The following is a 26648-nucleotide window of genomic DNA, read 5'->3' on the forward strand; positions in this document are numbered from 1 at the left end:
CGGTTCTTCAGATAACGCGATCACGAGAACGGGACGTACGGACGGACGGACGGACAACCCGAAAACATAATGCCTCCGGCTACTTCGTAACGGAGGCATAAAAAAAATCATCCTTCTACTATAGAACATGGCTCCATCCATCACAATGAAATGCAACAATGCTTTCATTTACAAAGTCTCTTTGACCTATTTACAGCTGGCCTCTGCTTCCCGTCACTTCAACAACACACCAAGAAATGAGAAGTCAAAACTATTCATATTCAGATGATTTCTTAACACACTCTTTTATTAGACTTTTCTTACACGTTGTACAAAGAGAAAGAAAAAAAAATGAGTATGTTCCTCGCTTTACATTGTGTACAGCTTACGTAAGATACACTCAAAACTAAGTGGCTATCTACGGGTAGGCGTGACTTAATAATACTGCTAATCACTTTCCCATTCACCAATTCAGTAATTAAGAAAAACAAAATGAACAATTGACATACTATGCACAAACATTTTTTTTTACAATCACCATCCAAGAGGCAGGCTGCACCAAAATAATGAAAATATCCATTGATAGAATAAAAAATCCACGAAAGAGATATTCACATAAAAATACTTAAAACAAGAACTAGGACAATTCTATTTTTCATGCAGGTAATTTATACAAATAGACATGCACACTCTATGTATAAACAAGCGTTGATGAAAGGAAACAAAAGCATTAAAAATCATTTAAAATCAAGATTTAGTTGTTGATTATCCCAAAAGGAAATTAGCTCAATTGCTACTAAAAACGTATTATTTTCCATGCACATTCTTCAACCATCATTTCTCAACTTCCTTTATGTATGCCGAGATTCCTTCTAAACATTGTAACATAATCCATAGCTTGTTGCTTTTATGGCAAGTCGACCCTCTTGGTAAAACTCACTTCTTTTCTTCTTTCTTTTGGATCTTTACTTGATTTGTCAATTTTAACAATTTTTTTGTTTTCTTCATTGCCCCAAAAAACAAAGATGTCAGAAGTCTTTTTTTTCCTCACAACTACCAACTTGAAATACTCATCTGGCAAGCCAGTTTTCTATTTAAAAACAAAAAAAAATTATTTATCTAAAATTCATTTTTGCACAGTTCTGTTTGCTTCCATCAATAACAACACATAACCTCAAAAAGCTGTATACTGGAAAAAAGTTTATGCACAAATCTTCTTGACATTTTGACACATTGTCTACTTTACAAACGGATGAATACACTAGACTTCGGACCGATACACAAATATCATTCAGAAAAGTACAACATATATAGAGGGCCAATTTCTATTTCACAATTTTGTGTACAGGAGGAGGGATGTAAAACATAAACATTTGTACAGAAATAAAACAAATAAGTGTTCTCTGAAATTTACACTTGCTACTGTACAAATGTACACTTTTTTGTCATAATAGGGAGCATTTTTTCTGTGCTTATTTTCATACTTTTGGACAAAATCTACATCAAAATTACAAATCCATATAAGGATAAATACATAATACATGATCACACCAAAAAATGCTACCATATTGACATTTCTGTTCACAATTCTAAAACTGAAATAAACCAATTCATTTTCCTTTTGAAATAAATTAAAATTGACAAAATACATCACATTTGGCCTTTACACTTGTCCTATTATACACATTATGGAGGCACGGGTTACACTGCTAAATTTAAACAAACTATCCAATATAAAATTGCGTGCAGTATAAAATGATCTGAAAAAATTGCAGTCAATTCCTTGTCATAGAGCATCATAGATCATCATTGCCATCACAATAATCGCTCAAAATTAGGAGAATTTACAAGAAACCACATCGAAAGGTGGCTGGTTTATGACAACAAGATCTGCACAAACCCTTTCTTAAATAATTGCCATCAATGAGGAAAATGAATCATAAAATTCAAAAGTATCATGGACTAATGCATTTTCTTTCTTTTTTACATAATTTACATGCCCCATAAGCACAATTCAGTTTCATATTTAACATGAGACGCACAGATCACATGAGATTTCCTATGTTTTGGCTTACAGTTGAAGACTTGCACTCAGGAAGAAAATAATTACAATGCAAAGCTGCTTTCTGTGGTATTTTTTTCTTACAAAAATTCATCAAATCATGAACAATTCCAGTAAACAATCCAACTCAGGAAAAAAATAAAAAATTGTTCCCAATCTTCATAAATTGTCTTTTTATTTTCATCAGTTGCTTAATGATCTATGTACAAGAGGATCAGTCTCTTTATCATTTCTGAACCAATGTTTCTGTACATTCTCTACATGTATTTAAAGTGAGTCAAATAAAGTCTGGTCTTTTTACAACATTATCATGTCAAGGGAACTGTGAACTGGGAGAGAGTATGCCTTTACATTTTAATTACAAAAGAATTATACAAATGAAAAACTATACTTTGTAATCTGGAAATAAAGTCTTATTTACACATTGACCTTTTGGGTATTGATCTACATGGTCATACATGATGTAATATGGTACTCATTTACCTCATAATTTTGGTCTCTAATAAGCAAATACACATACCCTTAAAAAGCGGGCCAAGAACAGTATTTTCCATTAGAATACTATGCACAAAGCAGCCAGTGTTTCTCAAATAAAGAATCACATTTTCAGGTTTCTTTACAATAAAAAAAATTGTGTAACAAAGCTTTTACAAGTCGTCTTTTTTACATTATGTCACAAGTCCAATACTTAGTGGAAATTATGTGCAAGTTATCTCTGTAATTTACAAAAGTCTATAAACTATTTACTATTTTTACACCAATGCTTTCATAATTCATGTTTGCATTTTCTCATTGTATCTGTAGTTTTCTTCAGGGAGGATTAAAACAACTGCAAATAAGTGTTTTAAAAGCACCATAAAATATCTAAAATTTGAACATGGCAAGGACAAAAGATCTAAGAATATTATCAACGTATAAAGTACAGATTTTTCTTCAAAAAATGGTAATAAAAAGAAAGTAAAACAAGTTCATCACATCATGTTCCGATACCTGTGTTAAAATAGCGTTTCAGTACCAGTTCCTTGACTCTTTTCCCGAGCATGAAGTAGCCTCCCTTTATGTTAGGTCTAGTTAAGAACCAGACGGCTGGCCAGACAAACCAACCTTCATTCAACAGCCCAAACACACGATATTACACAGAGGCATTTTTTCTGCTTCCAACTTCTGACTTAGTATACACACCCAAAAAATAACTCCTTTCGTCAATTAGCTTCAAATTGCTCAAATCACTCGGGGGGAAGAGCGTAAGCGCTCAGTAACCATTTCATGGTAAGCACATGATTGCAACGTATCTGGGAGGTGACCCTTACAGTGATCCTATACAAATCTTACAAGAATTACAGAGTAAAAAAATAATAACATTAACAATAAAAGGAGAATTTACAAGCTACATTGAATCTGTACAAATACTTGCTTCTTTCTGTAAGGTAATAATGATGTGTCTGTCTTTGATAATACATCTCTGTACAAGTTGTATGCTGTCGTGGTAGGTTTAAACAGGGTCATGGTGGGGTATATCTTTTTTGCTGTACAAATAGCCGTCACAGCCGGAACTGGGAGACAAGTCGGTATATTATCCAAAATGCTGTACACATTATACAGAACCTGTGGGCCGATGTATATTTACATGTACCCCCTCCCACAAAGCATTATATCAACAATCTGAGGTCTCTAATGGAGTTAGTCCTGAATTATTGTGTGATCTATTTACAATTCAAACCAGTTGACAAATTGAGGATTTAAAATGGTCGATGTCCTATGAACTACAAGGTAGGTATGGAACGGGCATTGTGCTCAAGTCTCATTACGTTCCAATGTAAAGGCTGAAGTCTATGTTATATCCCTCATACTGTTTTCATTCCATACCTAAACATATGTACAGGAATCCAATGTTCTATTTCATATTCCTTTTACTACAACTTGACTAGACGAGTTTATAACAGTGTGCGCTAATTCTTCCATTCTGAAATTTGTACAATGAAGGTGTTAGAAAATTCATCCTGGTAAGGAGCTTGGTCAGGTTGCCATGATACATTTCCTATAATAATGAATAGTTTCCAAAGTGAGAGATAGAGAAAAAAATTCTTTACAATATGTACTCTTTTCTATTTTACAATAATTACAAGAGATATGGACCCTTATACAGAGGGCAATATTTCTTTCTCAAAAGGGTTAATTTTCCTGCCCGGTACGATCATATTTTTCTTCTTCTTTTCGTTTTCTCTGCCTATCAAAAGGCACACAATGGAAGACAATTCAGAGGGTTTAGTAGGGTACAGAGCACAAAATTTCCCTATTCTTTGTTTTTTATCCATCTGCTGTATGTTCAATATAGGGATTGCATGTGTTTTGGCAATGCAATTATGTCATATTTACGAGGTTAATATTTACACTTCACTTGACTTGATGATCTTGAATTTATAACGCCTGCACTACTGACAGATTTGCGTCTGCAGATGAGCACCACTCACACGACAGATCTGACGTGAGCTGTGCTTATGTTTTATCTAAGTGCTTGGTGTAACCGGGTGAGTGATCCGTGTTCTATCTCAAATCCTAGTGCTGATTAACGACACACAACAGTCCTTTACAAGACACTATAAACCTAACATAGATCCTGTAGTGTGGAACTATACACCCAACACAAGATCCTCTAATATGGACCCAGCGACAAAGCTCTTCATCTAAATAGGACTATTCAAAGCTTTGAGTTTTGTGGTGTGGGAAAAGTCAGAATTAGCAGTGCCAAGATAATTACAAAAGGGCAACATTGAGGTGTGTGTGGCTTACTTTAGTTTATCATGCTATGAATAATATACACCAAAGGTTATACTTCCTACTTTTGGCAAACTGCCTAGTCAAACTATTTTTAAAAATGCCATTAAATTATCAAGCCAATTTACAATAGAAATACAATAGCTAAATACACCAAGATACATACATATAATGCAAAGTAAAGTACAAAACCCTCAAAAAGGAAAAATAATTAACAAAGAGCAAAGTATTAAATGCTTGTAAAATAATGTATATCATACAATTATAAGTCATATTAAAACAAAATTCATATTACATTTCCACTTTTTTCATTTTTACAAATAACAAGAAATTCATGCAATAAATTTTCATAATGCTAAATATGTACCATGCTAAATACAATTTTCACAGAAGAAATACAAATGCAAGTTCTGCTAATCCATCCACCGACCACCTAACTGGGATTTGAATTCTTTTACTATCCTACTACTATGATATCCCAGGAATATATGTATATATAATATGTATTCAAAACACAACATAGTCCACTGCAAAAATTGAAAATTTCAATGACTACACGAGTATGACTACTATGGACATTCATATCAAGGTCCCTACACTAACAGCTAGGTAAAATCCAGATGATACATTCATTACAGAAAAGCTTTTTTTTAGATCGTTTTATCAACATTTTTTCTTTTCTCATTTTCAAATCTGTTTCAAGACTACTCAAGCATGCATTCTAGACTAACAATGTTGAGGTTCGGGCGGGCAGAGGGTAGGTTGCCATATTGTATATCAAATGACCTTCAGAGAGCCCAATATCCGCTCAGCAGTTTCATGGGCCTTTGTCGGGTCAGATATATGCAATCAATTCTTTACGATGTCATTTGTTGCGTGCTTTTCCCTTCAAAGATCGTTTCACAGCATTTAAGAGGGTAATTTCTTATTTTTCATCTCCTCTTGATCAGAATCAATTTCATTTCATTTCTCTTCCTCCCTCATCAAAGCGTCAAGGTAGGATTCTTATGTATCTGTTTATCAAAAATAATACGACATCATCACCTCCGATCCTCTTGGACTAACCTCTGCCCACAGTAAACAATCAAATTGTATTTTTTTGTGACGAATTTGAAAATGTTAATACGCAAAAACTTGCCATCGCTTATACGCTCAAGAACGAGACAATCGATTGTTCTGTGTCAACAATATATATATATTCTGTAGTTCCAGAGCTCTAAGAACATAGAGGGTTAATAGAATGACTGATTTGAGATATTTCAATGTTGCTACGCAAACGTAAAGTTACAGGTAATGTGTTAACTCCATGTAGAATATGAAACCTTAAATTTATCCAAATCAAGAGGGAAAACAAGAGAATGAAGATGATTTCAAAAGCATTTCTCTCACTTTCAAGTTGAACACAAGTGCATGATAAAAGATTGTCTCGTCCCTGGCTCAGGCTGCAGCAGCGGCTACTTTCTCCCTGCCTTGCCTCACACCTGCATCTCTACAAGGTGCCGTTGGTGGGTCCACCGATGGGTCCCAGGTCGTTGCTCTTCATGAAGAACTTCTCCAGCTTGGCCAGGATGTGCTTGCCGTAGGTGTACTTGCGCAGCGACGCCACGTAGGGACGGATCTTGTGCATCAGGATCTTGCGCTGATTGGGCTCGGAGACGTCGATCATCTTCTGCACCACATAGTTGGCGTACTGGTCCTTCATCATGGTGTACAGGGCACTGTGAATGAAGTTTGCAAATATTTGTTTCAGTTAATTAAAATGTTTTGGCAGTCCCACTCCCAGCAATGTGATAATCAAAATTAGAACTTGTATGAGAGCTTGAAATGTTATAGCTCCTTTTTTCAAGTACTTTTTATTCTTTTAAGCTAAAAATAGAAGTAGTTGAATCCCCTAAATGCTCAGAAAAACTTACATGGCAAAATTTGAAGAACAAATGGGACTCAAATGAAAGCATTTCATGAGTTTCCTGGACATGACCAATAAAACTGCAATAAACGATTTTTTCCTTGGCTTACCCGTCATTGTAGGAGCAGACTTCATCGATGAGAAGAGCCCTCTCAGGTCGCGAGGAGTGTGTGATGCATTTCTCAACCACGTTGCTATGGAGATATAAGAAGAAAAGCAATGTTACATAATGTTCCAACTATCAATATAAGGTAGGCAAGAGACACATGAAAGTACATTTGTGGAAGACATTCCTGTTTCTTCCATGTGCTAGAGTTACTCCCCCCCCCCCCCCCCCCCCAGCCCCATATTAAAGCAGGTGTGTTATCTGACTTTGTTAAACTTAACCCTACCAGTTTACCAAAATTTATAGCCTAGAATGAAATGAAACCGTGTTACAGCCCATATAGAATTTCACGTGTCTGCACCACTTTTGGGTGTGTAGGGACCCTCCAAAGATACAGCCCAAATACTATGTAATTCTGCCAATTCCCATAGGGAATCATTGTCCATGCATCTGCACCACTTCTTGGTCAAAGCATCTATACAGACAGTTTGGCCAACTTGTTTCATTTGGTCACACAGCATGGTGTATATTCTTCTGTTTTGTGGTTGCCCGACAAAAGCAGTGTTTCGCCTGGTTGGCCCAACTCTGTACATTGATGGCTCCGTGTTCTTGGGGTGTAGAGAGAGAGATCGCACCCTCACCTGGCAAACTTGTGCTGACTGAGAACAAGGACTTTCCCTCTCATCTCGAGTACAATCTTGCTCTTATCCTCTGGTCTACCATGCTCCAAGACGTGCTGCACAGAGAGAACGAAACAACGGGTGAACTTAGAACCAGAATATTACAACACGTTACCATTTTTTCATACCTGCCAACTTTCGACAAAAAAAAAAAAATAAATTGAATTCTCTCAAAGCAAAACAAAATAAGGAAAATGATGTATTTGGTATGCTTTTATGTAGAAGTATTTTTCGGAAGGAAGAGAAGTATCTATACATCCCGACATTGGCTTGAGGACTAAAGTATTGGAATAACTCCTTCAAGATTGTAATGTTTGCGAGATATGTCTTATATGATAAATGATAAACATCACCATGTTTGCCATCAAAGTTTTTTTTCCAGGCCCTTGCAATTGCAAAAGTCCAAAATACCCTCAGATATTGCCTCAAGTGTCCAACTCATTTTATCTCGTATGGGTCAGAAAAATCCTTTCAGATCTACAATTAACACCTAAATTATTCATATGCTTGTTAATTTGATGTTTTTTCGAAATTCAAGAATGAAAGGTTGATTGGTTCAATTAAGACCTCGGTTGAATACTTGAATACATTCTCAAGAAACATAGATCTGGACAGAACAATTTTTCACATACTTGAAATAATCCCAAACTTGATAAGGGTATGAATAATAATTTAGTTGTTAACTGTATATTATTCATGTAGCGCTGAATTCGAGAGCACAATTTTGAAGGATGAGAGATTACTCCTCATGGAGATCTGCATCATCACCTGCAATGCCATCTTACCTGAATGACATAGTTGCCATACTGGTCTTGAACAAGGCTCTCCGTCTGTTGATGAAGCTCGTCTAGAAGAGGTTTGGTCTGTTCAACAATGCAATGCTCCAAGATACGCTGGATGACACGGCAGCCGTATGGGTGTGTGGAGAGAGAATACACCTGTGCCTCAAAAAATAGAAATAGTACAAGTTTTATAAAATATGTGACGACAATATACATCCATAAGGGGTGAGATGTACTGTGGAGGCAAGTTGCAGAGGTTTTATCTCTGCCTTGATAACTAATGACAATAGAGTGCTTTCAAATATGAAATATTCACAAATATTAAACAAATCATGAGCTTCACCCCAAGCTAACACAGAAATAGAACACGTGTGTACTGTGTGTTAAGCACTTAAAGGAAGATGTCAGATTCTCTTTAACTTTCAGTTGCTGGAAAGGTTTTTAATCAAGTAACTACAAGACGAGCTCCTTCTAATTTTGATTCTTATGGATTTGTAAACAAATCAATAAATGGTTCTGTGACACATACTGCTGCAACAATTGCTCTGCAGTGTTTTTTGTCTTTTTCTATCACTAATCAAATTCCAAACTGTAACCTTGTACCTAAACCTATCCCTAACCCTACCCCGTAACCCAACTACAACCTCATTGCAAACACCACCTAGCCCTACATCTCTCATCAAATAAAGTCTCCAGCATTATGTGGTCAGAAGATGGGAGAACCGGATGTAGATGTTACCTGTCCTCTGAAGGCATCCACGATGAACTGGAGCGCCGCAGGCTCCACACACTCGATGCACTTCTGCACGACATGGTTGCCATTCTGGTCCTTGACACACTTCAGCACATGGCCATCGAGCTCCTTCACCATCTCAGTCTGGGATAAACAAACGAACAAAGACAAGAGAAGGGATTTAGTTGTATTTCGCCAACGTTGACGTGTAACAATGCATCAATGTGTAATACATCATTAAAATTTGAATGCATGATTGTTCAAAATAGTTAAAATGCATAGTCAAAATGTGTAGTCACCCGGTCAATTTAGTTAGCATAGCAGAAAGTAATTTGTTCATATACATTTAAAAAACGGAACATGCACCATTAATTAGCAATTTAGATTAGCATTGAAGTAAAAAGGACTGGGGAGGGCAAAAAAAAATTATATTAGATGTAAGAATATAAAATAAAAACTCGAAGTTTGCGTTTAAAGCAATTTCATTTGTGACAAGATCTGTGATATCCCAAAATTAGGGTTGCTTTGTAACACACAAAAATCTGCAATATCACAAGTGATAGGTGCTATGGGGGAAGTAGATCATTCAGCCACTCATAGCCTCTTGAAAGAAAAAAAAAATCTTTTTGAAAATTGAATCATGGAGTTGGGGGTCTGGTTTGTAAAATTGGGAAGGGGGGGGGGGTAGGGAACATGTGCAATGGACTTTCTCTAATATGGAGTCTTGACTAAGGGCATGGTTTCCTTACAGCATAACTAAAAGAGAATAAATAAAATGAATACAATTACATACAATTACCTGCAGTTCCGGTGGGATGGACTCGAGAGCTTTCTGGATCACCCTGCATCCGTACATCTGGAGGGCTAGGGGTAAGACATGGCCCCGGATCCGTTGGGCCAGTGCCTGCTTCTGCTCGGGGAGGCCAAACTCAAAGAACTTCTGGATGACATAGTTGCCAAAGACATCCGTCATCAGGCTGTAGGCTGCACCCAGGATTTCGCTGAAGACCATCTGCCGTTCGGTTGGGGTAGCACGCTCCAGCTTCTGCTGTATGAAGCGCGACCCATGTTGGTCCTGAGACAAGAAACGGGGGAAAGTGGTCTTTTAGTCCTTACAGTGCTACGATTGCAAAGATTTAACAACTACAAAGAAGTAAAGCTATTGAAAAGGTGTTAAAAACAAGAAAAGAAAACCTTTGACACTCCTGATAGCTGATCATAGATGTAACAAAACTTTATTATCATCCAATCTATGATATTGACCAACACCATGTATTACGATAACACGTAATGGAACATCTTGTATGATCAATTATCTGGTCTATGCATCATCAATACGATTTTAAATTGCAAGAAGAAAGAGTTCACTTATTCAAGGTTCAAAGAATCGTAAATCTCTCTAGAGCACTATCATCAATGACTGGAACTCACTATCCTCTGACATCCAAAGGACCACAAACATCGACACCTTCAAACTACAAGCAACCATTTTCTCTGCAACCAAGACTCAAGCAATAAGAACTAAACAAACAACAGAGCGCACCCCCTCATCCTCCTCGCTTGGTTCCTAACAGGACGTTGAGAAGTTTTTTTCCAGAAGAGAAGAGGAAGCATTAATCAGTAAGGAGACAAACATTGAAGTTGTGCCTTACCTGAGAGAACTCCACAATATGGCTGACAAGGTCCCTGAGCTGCAGGTTGGGGAAGCGGTTGTTACGGAAGTCTTCCAGGAGCCTGCTGCGACCGGGGGCGCTCTTCTCCATGTAGGCGGTACTGCGGAGGCTACGTGGAGGGAACAGGGTGTTGGAGCCCCATCCCGACCCGCTGGTACTGGAGGAGGTCGATCCACTGCGATACTTGACTTCCCCGCCTGGCCATGGATGGATGGATGGATGGATGGATGGATACAAGCGTCAATAAAGTCAGTCAGACTAGTCCCCTGACAATTCCTTACTCATGCAATCATTGCTATTGTCCCTCAACATAATCTTCGCTTCCTCATTTTAATTGTCCATATTATTATACTGTTCAATTAACTCTTCCCAGACATTATATCATAAAAAAGCAGAGACTTGATATCAAAAGTACAGGATTGACAACAAAGAGCTGACTGTCTTTCTACTTCTATTTTGAGCAATTTTATCGAACATCAAGTCAGTGACTTGTGACAAATTTCTGCACAAGAGCATGCCATTACATGTACATGAACATGCATCTACACTTTCTAACTTTTTAACATAATCTGTACAACAAGAAACTTTTGCATGTAGGAAAATGTCCAGAATATGACTGCATAATGTGCTCACTTAAAGATTAACAAGATTATCATGAAGGGTATCCTACATCAAATTGTCTGCAAACATGCCTAATGCATGATTCCCATAAAGGAATCTGCAAGAACTAAAATTGCTCCTTTTGTTGCGTGGTAACATATTAACTGTAAGTGTAATGCTGCTCGCAACATTTTAATATAAATCAAATATCGTTTTTCTCATACTAAACTTTCTGTTTGTATGCCTTATGGTTTGTTTGTTTGTTTGTTGGTTTTAGTCAAAAATCAAAAGTCTTCACAAGTGTGTTATGAACATATAAACATAACAATTAACATAAAAGTATCTGTCAAATTGAATAATGAAGAATATTTTTAAGTAAGTTCACTTCAACACCTTGAAACAGGAAAAGATAAAGAAAGTAAAGGTGAATCACATCAAACTCTGTATGCCAAATCTTGTGCAATAATACAAATTCATTTGTTAATACCAAACAGTAGCACTCTATTGGATTAAACACTACAGAGAAACACAACACTTCAAACTTTGGTTAGTACATGTAAGATACAGAAGTTGATTAAGTCCATATGGGCGTATGGCTATCAAATCCAACTCTAAAGCTCAGTGGCTCGTTTATCCAGAATGCAACGGTACACGAAGGCACCAAACGCCTAGTTGAAATCATGCTGCTTATAATATCACGATGCTTAAAACATATGCAATTAACTCCATAATTCTTCAAATATGCAATAAATCCATACGTACAACTGTCATACAAGGTGAGGACGGAGGAGTGGGTCAGATGGGGAGGGAGGGCAGGTGGGTTAGGGGTCGGTGAAAACAGAAGAGCGACAGACAGGAATATTTGTGTTGGTTTTAAATCATTGCTAGAACAATCTAAAAATATGGCCATCACGAGTATGGTAGCTCTCTCATTTGCACTGATGAATGATATTTAAGAGTTACAATCATTAAATTGTTTTATCCTTTTCGCCCTGAAAGATAGATATCAGGCAACATTTCTGTCCTGTAAACCTTCAACGAATGCCTTAAAATGCCAAAATGGATGTCACCTATAGCTCGTTTTTGTTAGTAACTTATGGATGCAAATACGGTACCACTTCAGACCTAATTAACATTTCGAACACTTTTCATTACTCATGCATATAAACATACACATGCTTCAAAAAATAATAGGTGACTCACATTTCTGATTTTTATATATTCATTAAGTCTTCTTTTACCAGGGTGGCTTCATGAGTGATTTTGACACTGTTTTACAAGAAGGCCCTGATATCTTCATGAATGTCAAACATCTTTTATACTACTACCAAAGCGGTCTTTTTCCTATAGATTTCATACCCAGCAAACAGTGGTGATGCGATGCATGCAAATTCCAGAATATGGCGAGCAATGTACAAAAGGGTAACAGAGGAGGCAAATTGTAATTTAGAACTGAAAGGAAAGGCAAGGCAATGCAGTTATGGCAAGGCAAAGAGGAAGAATGACAGGATTGGGATTGGAGTAAGTGAAGGGGGCATAGGAGGGGCTTAGGAGGGGCTGTGGAAGGGGAGGGGCTGTGGAAGGGGAGGGGCTGTAGGAGGGGAGGGGCTGCTGAAGGGGAGGGGGAGGGGGAGGGGGTGTGGTAGCAGGGTAGGGGGTGGGGTAGCAGGAGAACTACTGGACGGGGAATGATCTTTACAGGAGGGGGTAGATAGGGTAAAGTATTGCTTGCCTGGGGATGGAACCGAGTATGACATTTGGTCCATACTGAATGGTGCGTTGGTGCCGAGTGCCCTGTTGCCCCACTCATTCTTTTGCCTGGACCACGTAGCACCGGGCCCTGTTAGTAGGTTATCTGAAAACAGCAAATGATCAACGTTTTTGTTTTCTACTCCTTTCACTCGAGTCTTACTGGCTTATTTTCCTTCTGGGTCCAGCACTCTATGCACCATATATACTTTCAGAGGAAAGACGTATCACTGCGAAATTCATGAACAGCACAAGTGCGCAGCTAAATATCCTGGAGATTAACAAGCTAAAACAAAATTCACACATCACTTACTCCATATTTAGATTTGGATTCTATCCAAGAGAATTCAAGTAAATTTTCTCAAGGCTTCACAACAGATGTTGTTGACACATCTGTAAAGGTGTCAAACCGTATGCCATTGTTAATCCTACTGTAATATATATGGTGCATAGAACAGCAGGGTAGTTTGTCTCCTTTCACACTCTCTGTGTAACCGTACACGAAAACCCACAAAAAATACAACAAACACTCTGTGTAAACAACCCCAATAGTAGAAATATTCAAAAATAAAAAGATTATAATAGGTAAAATTTGAACACACCCAAATAGATACTCCATCATAAGAAAGAGTGAAAAAGAAATTTTCACTGAACAATTGAGAACTGTTGGTTGGATGAATGAGTGTTATTAGAATGAACTATCTAATGCATCAACAACTTCAACAAAAAGAACAATAACTGGTGTAAGTATTTCAAGTGAAAGAGCCACACATTTCCTCCAAGAAATATAGTGAAAAGTAAATGATGAAATAGATCTGTAAGCTTTCAAGAGAGAACTCAAACTATCTGTGCACTTGGTTGAATTGTAAATACGTATTGCTATTACGAACCAGATTGCATGAATCTTGTTCTACTAATTTCAGTTATTAATTTCTTTTGTATTGAATGACTGGGGTTTTAAATTTGCTGATCACTTAATGCATTTTGGAGCATTTACAACATATTATTTTATTTCATTGTGCTTTTCTTGAAAATAACTCAGGTAAAACTGTTATTCATCTTTGCCCATTAATCATTATGAACTCCTGATATTAGGGCACTTTGGTGAATTATACACTTGAAGTACATTTTGAGACGCTTGTATTCTCATATTTAGTAATCAATCAATTACTCCTTGTACAATTCAAATCATCAAGCTCTTTAAAATTAGTTGCGGTTTAATTCTGCCTGTATTTCAATATTGTATTCAAGATTTTTTTTTCCCCATTTTTTTTCCTTCTTCTTCAAAACTTCATAATTCATGAGCTCCAAAGTATAGCCTAAAAACTGCTGGGATTCACTAAAAAGTGTCCACAGTAGATATGGAACAGGGAAAAAAAATAATATTTATTTTTCGGGGGCTGCTTTTCAAGCTTGCCTGCATGAAAATAACATTCTAAAATTTGTTTTGCATTGAACTCTATGCAAATTTACAGGGCTCTTTTGTGATATTCGGGGGCTCTTTTGGGCATTTCGGGGGCTATTTCGCCCCGAGCCCCCGTGTATTTTTTTCACTGAATTATTATTATGGAAACCTAACAAGCCATTTTGAGCTTTCTCTCATTGAAGATAAGAGGCAACAAAGCACACAGAAAACACAAACAACACAAGAACACAACACATCAAGAGAAAACACTTACCAAAGTCAGCTGGAGAGTTGTGAATATGAAAGAGAGGTGAAAGATAAATGCATTGATTTAAAAATAGATTGATTTCACATAAAACGGTGCACTGCTTTATAACTTTTGTAATTACTCGCAGTAAGAGGAATTTCTAAGCTCAATAATGGAAAAGTGTATCTTCTATTTTAACGACTTCAATAACTTTCCTAGACAAGAGAATATGTAAAATCTGAAATTAATTTTTCAGATAGAAGAAACTGGTCCACGTCTTTCAAACTATATATGTTCAGGATTAAACGAGTTGTCTTAGTACATGAACATTTCTATGATCATATCAGTCAGGGGGGTGGGGCAGAAGAAGTCTCTAACTCATAATTTATGGGTAATTACAAAAATATCAGCAAGAAATCTGTTTGCTGGAACTGCATGTTGCTAGAGATTTCTGAAAACTATACCTTTGAAGTAGGAAAAAGTCAATCTCACATGGGAGTTCAATAGCAGGTTGCTAATAGCTCATTTGTCCGGGGCAACCAAAACATACTGACTTGGCCAGCATTCATTGTTCTGATATAAGATTGTCTTAGAATTTGTATGAGAAGTCGGTGTTTGGACTAGTGTTACAATGCCAATATGTCTTCATTACACAAGATAGAGGTTATTTAAACATATTTGTGGCTTATACCCAGTAAATAACATCGATTGATTGATCTGTAATTGAAAAACAAGTCAGAAAAAATCTTGAACCAGCCATCTACTGCTTGCAAAGCAGCGACTCTACCACCAGGCCATCACCGGTCCATTGCACAGTCACAAATATTTAAATAATTTAAATTTCTCCCAGAAAGCATTACATTTATAAAAGATAATGGTTTACTTACCAAGTCCTAGCCCTATGTTCTGGGACGGAGGAGGAGTCAGCGATCCACCGGTGTGGGTGGGGGAGATGATGGGACCAAGCTGGGGTGAGCTGCCATAGAACTGGCTCATTCCCAGTCCTCTCTTGTAGTCAGAGCTACCGCCCAGTGAGTCACGGCGCTGGATGGGAGTGTCTGCTCCCGAGCCGCTTAGTCCTGAAATGGCAGTAACAATAGATTATGAGGACATCAATAAGACGTGTCTTGTACATCCTTCAAAAATTTAGTCTCAATCATGAACGGTACAGGTCTTAGAGATTAATAACTCAAACAGTGCGCAAGGCAAGTAAAATATATATTCCCCTTACAAAAGCATGATCTGCTATACAGCCTCCTCTCTCGTGGGAACAAATGACAGGAATAATACGAATGAAACTTCCAGCACAAGTTTATAACAAAAATCTGTACATAATTGATTTATCCCGTTCTTAAAATCAGTCCATATAATCAAGTTAAGCTTCCTCTGGATAGTTTAGAGCCATTTTCTGAATTCCCTACAAATTTAAGTGTATCGCAAGATATTGAAAACCTCATTTTACTTATAAAAATCTGCCTGCTGTTGACAGTATAAATAAATTGGCCATAGCAACAAGCCACGTTTCATGACATGACCAACAAGAACCTTTGGGTATACTATGAAATCATCAAAAGAGGTCTATGATCTTACCACTGTTGAAGACGGAGCTACTCTGGCCTGCGTAGGAGCCGAGTCCACCGCCGTTGTTCTGCTGATTGGAGGCCATCTGCTGGCTGCTGGTATAGAGGGACATGGAGGCGGCATTGTGGCCCTGTCCTTGGCCCTGCCCGGGCTGGGGTTGGGGTTGCTGCTGGGGCTGGGCCCCCACCATCCGGAAGTTACCGTTGGTGCCTGTGAATCCATTTGCTTGCACTGTGGGTTCAGAAAGGCAGGAAAGTGAATGGATTGAAGGTGTTTGCCATACATTTGGTTGAAACAGGACAAAAATCAATTTCAGAGCCAGCACATAAAGGTTACATCACAAACTAATCAATTTACACTTGCACCATTTTTGTATATAATTGTTAATGCAAGTATACCAATTAAAATACGTCATGAACATTCATAATGAAATGTAAGGAACTGAACAAAAAATGATTGAAGGTTTGTTTTATATACTAGTCCAATTGGTAACTTCAACAGTTGATACAACAATAACCATTGACCCAATTGCAACCCACTCTGAGCACCAAAGCCGTATAAAATGATGTAAAAATACATTACATCACTAATCAATCTTGGGTTACGAATAAATTTGTTTAAATTCGATACCTGGTGCGTTTTGGGTGCGTGGTATTCTACTATTCTTACTCTCAATCAGCAGAGACCTTGAGAAAAGTGAGTAATTTCCGTTTCACAAAGAAACCGTCTGGTTTTGACTCGCGCAATTAAAACTAACCGTGATGTATCAACAATGAAAGATCTTTACCTGTCTGAGCACCGCTCACGATGACAGGTGCTGGGGACACCAGTCTGACAGGAGCTCCCATGCCTGGTCTCTGGCCTAGGTTGATCAGGGCTCCAGTCTGGTCATAATAGGTGATGACTTGATAACCAGCTGTGGGAAAAAACGAAAACACAGGAGATTTGGTAAAGAGATGTACATGATACCAAAGTGCTGTAGCAATGTGACATGATGTAATCAAGATTCCAATATCACTTTCATTAACCAAATCTGAATAGAGCTGGCAAGTAAGTGAATATTAGGCTTGAGTCGGTATGGTCGATCACACCGGGACCCGACCGTTGCCGTCGGGTCCCGGTTTCGTTTTTTGAGAACCGACGCTCCGAAAAAAATAATGAAATATGTAAGAAATTGCAGTTTTGCACACCACTAAAATCAATCCACCTTAAAACTTAAAGTATTTAATTGTTACCAATCATATTCTAGCTCATCCTGAATCAATCCGAACTGCTGATATAAATATGGGTTGCAAGGCAGTTCGCCCCATGGGGTTGTCGTTGCCAGCTGCTAGCTAGCTACTGTACTGGCCGGGTCCCTCGGCAGGATTAATAAATCAGGTTGAAAGAAACATTAATGTTTGAATAATAAAACGGCCTTCTAAAAAGTACTTCTTTACAACATACCGATCGAATAATTTTTAAAAGACAAAATATATATTTTTTCTTTGATTTTGAACACTGCATGCTTCTTTTAAAAGCTGAAAATTACTTGGTAATCACAAGAAGTTTCGATATGGATAGCTGTTGCAAGGCAAGTTCAGACTAGTCTCGGAAAAATGCACAGTGCTCCTCGTTAGCTGTAATGCGTGCCAGAACGGACCCAAACAAAGACGTGATCATAACGAGAAAAAAAATCATTAAAAACTACGAGAGCACAATTGGAAAGACAACTACTCAAAATTATCGTAAGCAGATACATAACTTGGAGGAAGAAAAAAATAGTTGTCCAAGAAAAGCCACATAAATAGTGATATTTATGGAGTTACTATAGGTACAATCATTATCAGAAGGGCCTGCTGCAATATCCGAATTACACGTGTTTAAATTGAACACGAGGCTATACGAGGCAAATACCGCCCTCTACGGTAAAAAGCAGTATAACAAAGGATTTGAGTATTTGCAGTATAGGCCCCTTGCGATTATCACAATTTCTGTGGCATTTCTTGGGCGATTATTGAATTCTTTGTCCAGGTTATCTATCTGATTATGGTAGTTTTTAGCAGTAGTTGTCTTTCCAATTGTGCTCTCGTAGTTTTTAATGATTTTCTTCTTGTTACGATCACGTCTTTGTTTGGGTTCGTTCTGGCACGCATTACAGCTAATTACGAGGAGCAATGCGCATTTTTCCGAGACTAGTCTGAACTTGCCTTGCAACGGCTGTCCGTATCGAAACTCTTGATTACCAAGTAATTATCAGCTTTTAAAAAAAGCATGCGATGTTTAAAATAAGAGATCAATATTTATTTTGTCTTTAAAATATTATATGATCGGTATATTGTACAGAAGAAATTTTTAGAAAGCCGTTTTATTATTCCAACATTCATATTTTTTGACCAGATTTATTCAACCTGCATAAATCAAAATGGCGGCTCGAATGTTGTCTTTCTATTTCTGCCCCAGTGTTTTGATTTGATTGATAAACTAGATGGAATTTTGACTGCGCGCAGTCGAAAATGATGCCTCCGCCATAGAGCAATTTAAACAAGTTTGGAGTTTAACCCTATTTAGCCCGGGCTATTTTGAAACTGCATAGCCCGGGGGGGGGGGGGCTTCTCAGGCCCCCCCCTATGATCTCGGCCGTGAAACGACCGATCGCCGCGAAAATTTGCATACATGTCAAGTGAAGTGTATAGATTACTATGGTAATTTCAATTTTTTGAAAAATTCACTCATTTGCATATTTATGGTAATTTATGCAAATAAGGTCATCAAATTCACATTTTTGCCCATAAATCAGACATTATTCATATTTAAGCATTCTTTCTCACTACATATATTTGTTAGACCATTTGGAATAATAATACAACACAAAAACTTGAAAAACCAGGGTTATTCTTTATGTTATCTATTGTTTTGATAATTTCTTATGTATTTCTTTGTTTTTTTAACTCATGTATTTTTATTGTTTTTGTTGTTTTATTTAATTTCCAACTATAATTCAACTATTTTGACCCCAAAATAAACACCTTAACTATAAACAAGACCAAATAACCAATGTTTTATCTCTTTATTTGAAAAAATGAGATTTCCATATGTTTTGTACACAAATCACAAAACTGAGCGATTTTCGGGCTGACATGCAAAGACAAAAGGTCATGTGACTTTGTAATGGTAGGTCCGATTTTCGAAAAATTTCTTTCAAAAGATGCGCAAGACTCGAAAGAAAAATGTCACAAAATTTCAGTGCAAGATTTTCTTGCGTTAAAAAATTATCGCGAAAAATGTCGAGGGGGGGGCTTCTCAAGCCCCCCCCCCCCCCCCCCCCCGGGCTAAATAGGGTTAAATCTCCAGTGGTTCTTGAGATATCATGATAACAATCTCAATGTATGGAATTTCATAAGTTAAATCTCCAGTGGTTCTTGAGATATCATGATAACAATCTCAATGTATGGAATTTCATAAGTTGAATCTCAAATGGTTCTTGAGATATCGCGCTAACAAACTCAATACAAGGAATTTCATAAGTTGACCTCTGTGACCTGTGACCTTTGACCTACGTACTCCAAAATCTAATCAGATCGTCTTCCTATGGTGATAAATACTATTCCCGAGTCTTAAGTTTAAATCTTAAATGGTTCTTGAGATATTGTGATAACGGTCAAATGGGACGGACGTACGGACGGACAACCCGAAAACATGATGCCTCCGGCACCACCTTCGGTGGCGGAGGCATAAAAAGGTCACTTTTAAGGGACATACTGATGATATGCGCTTTTTATAGACGCAAGTGACAAATCCTGCGAGCTGATTTCGGGACACCGGGTCCCGATCGGTACAAGGCCGTCGGGACCCGGTTTATGAAAATCCCGACATGACTCAGGCCTAGTGAATATGATGCCAAACTGCTGCAGCATGCAGACTCAGGGTAGCTAGCATTTCAATATATTCTCCAATAACCAAATCTGAAATCATCACAACATTGTACTGAAAAATGATGTGCTTACATTTATGCCAAAGGTCTTCGCCATTGACAAATTAAAGGTTGGACAAGTAATCTGCTATACCTATCTGCGACCAATTTCATAGGTATGCGTACTTCACCATCATCAAGATCATCCACTCACTTGTGTGAATGCATAAGTCTCAAAATCTTCCAAAGAAATACCTAGAAATGTCTAAAGGTGAAATTTTGAATACAGTGTCTTGTGTATGCTTTTTACACAGAAGTTTTCAGGAAGAAAAAATCTTAGTTTTCATAAAGTTAGCTCCAAGGCTAAGTGGCAGACTAATGGGAACCATTCCTGCAAAATAGGAATGGTTTGGTTGTACTACTGACCTGCTGGGAAGGGCATTCCCGGCTGAGCGCCTGGCTGACCTGCCATCTGCTCTCCCTGACCCTGTGGGGTTCCAGCTTGCTGTTGCTGCTGCTGTTGTTGCTGCTGCTGTTGCTGCTGTTGTTGTTGTTGTTGCTGCTGCTGTTGTTGTTGCTGCTGCTGTTGGGAGGGGGTCATAGGTCGTCCACCATTCTGGGCCCTTTGTTGCTGTCCCTGGCCACCCTGCTGTAATAATTGTAGGTAGTATGTTGATAAGAGATCTCAATGCAACCTAGAAATCGTCGAAAATCATTCTCTGAGAAGTGACCAACTTTTGTTTATAAGTGGCCCAACCTTTGTGGAGCAGTGTGCGCAGCGCTTTGTAGCAACAAGGAAAAGGCGCTTTATCAAATATATTTTGATCGATTCATTCATTTTCAAACACTATCTTCAAGTGAATTATTCACCCAGCTATGAGCCCCCAGGGAGATGTGAGTTGGTTTAGCAGCAGAGTCAGCTCTCTGTCTTTGCCTACAGACCGACTCGGATGGACCCTAGCTCGACTTTCAAGTCATTTCGAGGTCTGTCCACAGACATAAACAGACTTACTAGTAATTGATATAAAATTCCCAATATAAAAACACACACAGTTTACTACCTCGGTGGTCAAGTACATGTAGATTCTCATTTGCAATTATCTATTCTAATCAATACTTTGCAACATGATTATCAGTCATCATTTATCATGTATTTTACATTACTATCATTCTTACTACTGTTATCATTTATCATTCTTACTATTGCCAACTGTTGCCATTATCTTGTCAATTACGACCACTTCTGCTTAATTATTGTGATTAACAACATCTACTCCTACAACAACTACTGCTATAATCACTCAACAACCATCGACGGTAGAACAATGCTAACCTGTTGTGCTTGTTGGTTAGCAGCTGCAGCGGCTTGTTGCTGCTGCAGGCCAGGTGGCAGAAGACCGACGGGGTACACAGCACTCCAGGGTGTAACACCGTATGCATACTGGGGAGGCATCACTGCCGGTCCTCCTGGATAATGACAAACCGGAAAGATCATCAAATATACAGATCATCCAGAAACCAATGATCATCATACTCACGGTTGAAAGTAATGCTTATAGCGGGATCAATGTAAAAAGGGGTTCAGGAAACAAAGACTCTGAATCCTGTAACTTCCTCCATATCAAAAGTGGTCTAGTGCACACAGAGCCATATAATCTAACTCCGGTGCGAAGGCTAACATTGCGGAAAGTGTGGAGCCCTGCTTATGGTAATGCCGATGAAACCTGATCACTCATGATGTAATAATCTGGAATGCACAATGCTGAAATGCATACAAATTTATCATACACTCAAAGTTGGCAGCAGATCACTGCCAAAAGAAGCGGCTCATATCAAACTCTCAACTTGTTATTCAACATACTTCAAACTCATGACTGAATTGATTATTCTTAGTAATACGGCAATATATATTTGATGAATGTGGATAAGGCATGTGGATAATGAGCAAAACATAACAACCGATGTTTGTGTAAGATGAGAAGGGCCTACACTTACCTGCAACAGTGGCAATGCCGAGAGCGTATGGATCCTGTCCATTCTGAGGGGCTCCAGCGATAATGTACGGGTTGCCTGCCAGTGCTGAAAATGAATAGAATTGTTACATGAGCAAGATTCCACCTTGATGGCTTAGAATTGAACAATTACTGCATGGCATTACATTTTTTTGCATCTCTTTATAGCAGAATCTATGAGAAAACGATTGTACTATTTCCACTTCTAATAAAGCTACAGCTATTGCTAACGAGGAAAGTAATGGAAAAGAAACTACGGGAACTGAAGCAATGACCATGCCATCATCGGTGGTAGATATACAAGAAGCCATATCATCGACATCATCACCATAAGCCACAACTTCTGGATTATCAATTATATGATCCCATGCACTAAAATTCCTCAATGATCGTTCTAGTCCATGACCACGTGCCTCGTTTCTGTGTCTCTACATGGACTAATAAGTCTGTCAACACGTACTGAAGAAGAAGAAGAAGAAGTGTAATTTTAAGAATCATTCCTGGCATAATCCTGGTGTGCATGACTTACCAAGCTGCTGTTGTTGAGCAGCGGCTAAGGCATACTGCTGCTGGGGAGTAAGCTGTTGGACTGCTATGGTCTGAGGGTTCTGTTGACGTTGCTGCTGGAAAATTTGCTGTAAGGGAATAAATCATGAACAGATCTAATGTCATAGGTGCTGGGAGATACCAGTTTGTGTTGTGCACGACTGTGTAATTGCATTACATTAATTGATGTATAATGGATGGGAGGAAAAGACTATGTGATTCATGTCGGTTGTCGGCTCTGTGAAAATAAGTTTCACACCTGCTGGTCAATTGCAAAGCTAAATATTCACATCAGTGGACTTGCAACAACCCTGTCCTTTGTCTGAAACAACGTCAGTGAACATTTGTCAATATCAATAATATCACGTAGATGATAGCCTTTATGTTTTAACATGTGCCTTTTAATCCTCTGAACTAATTTACTGTTCCCAGAAACCCGTTTACCATCAGTGCAAATTTGGTTGGTAATAAAACAGCCCAAATTGTTAAGACCTGTATACTGGTCAGTGAATGTCAGAGAATGTCAGTAAAAATTTGTCAATATCAATAATGTAGATGATAGTCTTTATGTTTCAACATGTGCATTGGAAACCTCTGAACTAATTTACTATTCCCAGATACACTTTTACCATCAGTGCAAATTTGGTTAGTAACAAAACAGCCCAAAATTTTTAAGATCAGTATACTGGTATAGAGCTTTCGTCTTTGGATGCCCAACAGAAACCAAACAGAATGGTCAGACCCGATGCAATGGGTCAAAACTGACCATACGGCCTTCTTACCTGGGATTGGTCATAATTGATGTAACTAGGGCTGTCCATGCTGTGAGCCATCTGATTCCCTGCAGAGTAGTCAAACTGCAGGCCTTCCATGTTCCCCACGTTCTCCATGCCAGCCCCGGTGTCGATCTGCAAGGGGTTCTGGACGCCGCCTTCTATGTAGGCCCCCTCTGAGGGCTGCTGGTGCTGCGGATGCTGGGGATGATGCTGATGGACTTTCTGGATCATGTTCTGTCGTTGCATGTCAGCCACCGAGGTAGCTGGCTGCTGCATCGCCACGTTCTTACCATCCTCTGGTTCCGTTGGGGAAGCGTTGCGGCTACCGGGTGTGCGACTATATAAGTACAAAAATTAGATATATACCTCCTGTTAATCACTGCTCTTTGTATATTAAGAAGCTCATGATCACAATACTATTAAACTATGGTACTGGACGCAATTGGTTAGTTTTTGCTGATACTGGAGTTCACTGAACTTGACTTGGAACATTTTGAAATACTCTGCTTTACAGCCAGTAAACATACCAACTCCATAAATTGTAAAACATGTTTGCATTTCAATAATACCACCTCTTTTCCTTTTTTTCTTGACATGTTCTTGTCCTTTCCAGATGATTCCACCAGTACTGCAGATTCTACCATGCGTACTTTTTAACAAAAGTAACGCTAGTTCCATTCGCACTTATGTGACCCCAAAACTGACCCTACATCCAGGGCCAAATCTTGACCTCAACCCTAATCCTAACCGTTGTCTTAACCGTGACAATGACCATGTTACATTGTACTGATGCCTTGTGGGCTTTTCTGTAGTTGAGCAAAAAAAAAGTTCCTTTGGTTAATTCAAGATGAGAAGAGTGCAAAAAAACGATGCTTGGAGAGTACAACGCCACTCACCTAAATGTGTTGGGATCCTCTTCAGGTTTTTGCTGGGGTACTGGATCTATGCCATTCTCTACTACTTCCTGCTTGTCTCCCTCTGCCTCAAAGGGTGATGGTGTCTTACTCTTCTTGCCGTTGCCCTGGGATTGCTGGTTAGAATCACCTCCTTGCTGATGCTGCACTCCACCACCATCCTAATAGAAATAGAGGACAGACGATTAATGGAAATAAACCCAAGACTTATGCTCCGTGTTCTCATACAATTTGTGGGTTCCATGCAAATGATTTTACGTTCAACTGTTAACCCACAGAATACAGGTACAGAATACAAGTAAAGAATTTGGAACAAGATTTTAATTTGTTTCAAGACTTTGTCAATATGTCAAGTAGTATTGCATAACGTAAATAAATATCAGTGGAATATAAGTCTTACAGACAGCACTTCACATCCAGTTTTGCCTGATTAGAATTCACTGGTGTAAATTATATCTTTTGCTGTTACAAAACACTTTACTATTTTCATGGATATTCAGCCTTCGTTCAAAATCATTTGGTAACTCCACATGGTGACTGGACAAACATTCTCAAAAGAATGACAACAGGTCATTTCATTGAATTAAAAAAGGCTGATATCGGACCTAGCTGTCAATCACGCTCTGCATTGGACACTTAAGTAACTGGGAATGAAAGAGAGAAAGAAGTGTTCATTACTTGACTTACAAATCCCGGTTTGAGCCTGTGGTGTTTCCCATCGATCTCTTTGCCCTGAGGAGACGAGGCCAACACGTATTCTGCCATGCTGAGTCCCAGGCCGCTGGTGTCCGAGCGGGGCGACATGACCGCATTCTCCTGGAACGTTCCCGTGCCGGGGGAGAGCTGTCGTCCTCGCTGCACCATGATGGGCTGTGATACCGAGTGGTCTGTGCATGGAGCAAGAGAGTGAGCCAGAGTGGGTAAGAAACAGCACAGCAACATGCGAGAACTGACAAACACATGACATTTTAAGTTTCTCTTTTCAAACACCAACTCATATTTTTTAATCACATACTCTCTTCCTAGTACAATTCTCCTTCATACATCATAAACAGCATGGCAAAGTACTGTACATGTAGGAAAATGCATGGTGTCGTGGAGGCTGTTGACATCCTACAGAAAAGCCTTTTTCAATTGAACGTAATAAATTTTCTTTTCATAAATCATCTAATATTTCCTCAATCTCAAACTATTGCGAGGGTGAGACAGAAGCAACGGATGCCATTGAAATATGTAGCCTTGGAGCCTTGTCCAATGGAACAAATACTTACTGGAACCAGCTATTCCTGTCCCTCCTACCCATGCATTGGCTGCAGGCCATGGGGTGAAGATGTCCTCATTTTTACTGTTCTCCTGGGAATCCCATAATTTCTGCATGAAGAAAGTGACATGGAAAAGGAATCAGAACATTAATAATGATATAAATGATAAGTCAAATCAAAATAAGCTGGTACCCATCATAATTGAGAAAAAAGGGGGAAAAGAATTTACAAACAAATCTAATGTATATAGTAGGCTTGCGGTTGCACCATGTGAGAGAGAGAGGGAGGATTGGGAAGTCCTGAAAAAGGACTCGATAATCTTTCTTTCTTGAGTGTACTGACTGTAATGCATAAAAACTTAGAAGAATTATTAGAGTGACAACATATTCTTAGTAGCAACTTTTCCTCAAGTCTTAGCGAGAGCAAATGAACATAAATGGGCAAGTGTAAGATATATCGCATATGTTACCAAGTATTACTGATATGTATAAAGGAGTTAAGAACATAAATTGACATGATTTTTATTTGAACGGTTTTGTATGCGTCAAGCCCTTCAAGTGCATCAGTATGATATAGTCATTAGATGTACTGAAATCATAGTTGTGAGGGACAAAAAAGCTTGGCCTTGCCCGAACACAAAGTGGAAATTTACCTCATCCATATTCCTTGGTCTATTGTCCCTGTCTAGGTCCAGGGCATGGAACTCATTGGTCATCCTACTCACATCTCCTGCAGAGCGAACCTGAATAGACAACGGAAGCAAAATAAGATTACCATGATCACATATTACCAAATAAGCATGAAAGACTTCAGGAGTGTCACCGAACCTTATGCTAGGTTTACATGTACATTATGTTCCCAGCGGCCACCCAAAACATATAAGGATGGACGTGAGACAGTGCGGGGGAACGGACTGGGCAATCTTGACAGCCGTGATTGCCTTGGATGCCGGGCCAGATTTGTAAACT

At 38.6% G+C, this 26648-nt stretch overlaps 1 protein-coding gene across 8 annotated transcripts in view; it reads right to left on the reverse strand.

Annotated features, from left to right (window-relative positions):
* Positions 1–259: 259 nt before the first annotated feature.
* The window catches only part of LOC589897 (pumilio homolog 2), a 39874-nt gene continuing 13485 nt past the window's right edge, over positions 260–26648 (reverse strand). For 2 of the 8 annotated variants that reach the window (XM_030974199.1, XM_030974200.1), the window contains exons 3-23: positions 26333–26422; positions 25690–25789; positions 25097–25305; positions 24401–24579; positions 23511–23841; positions 22712–22817; positions 22166–22249; positions 21504–21637; positions 20597–20819; positions 17066–17194; positions 16288–16509; positions 15585–15776; positions 14725–14733; positions 13029–13151; positions 10676–10893; positions 9817–10098; positions 9030–9167; positions 8294–8452; positions 7470–7564; positions 6833–6916; positions 260–6534 (exon numbers count right to left, since the gene is read on the reverse strand). In XM_030974199.1, the coding sequence (XP_030830059.1) occupies positions 6306–6534; positions 6833–6916; positions 7470–7564; positions 8294–8452; positions 9030–9167; positions 9817–10098; positions 10676–10893; positions 13029–13151; positions 14725–14733; positions 15585–15776; positions 16288–16509; positions 17066–17194; positions 20597–20819; positions 21504–21637; positions 22166–22249; positions 22712–22817; positions 23511–23841; positions 24401–24579; positions 25097–25305; positions 25690–25789; positions 26333–26422 (3336 nt within the window). In that variant the 3' untranslated portion in view covers positions 260–6305. The remainder of the gene's footprint in view (positions 6535–6832; positions 6917–7469; positions 7565–8293; positions 8453–9029; positions 9168–9816; positions 10099–10675; positions 10894–13028; positions 13152–14724; positions 14734–15584; positions 15777–16287; positions 16510–17065; positions 17195–20596; positions 20820–21503; positions 21638–22165; positions 22250–22711; positions 22818–23510; positions 23842–24400; positions 24580–25096; positions 25306–25689; positions 25790–26332; positions 26423–26648) is intronic. The other 6 variants (XM_030974204.1, XM_030974201.1, XM_030974205.1 and 3 more) reach the window with 6 other exon arrangements.

This window comes from Strongylocentrotus purpuratus, unplaced genomic scaffold, assembly GCF_000002235.5.
Source record: "Strongylocentrotus purpuratus isolate Spur 01 unplaced genomic scaffold, Spur_5.0 spur5_scaffold_7, whole genome shotgun sequence".
NCBI lineage: Eukaryota > Metazoa > Echinodermata > Echinoidea > Camarodonta > Strongylocentrotidae > Strongylocentrotus > Strongylocentrotus purpuratus.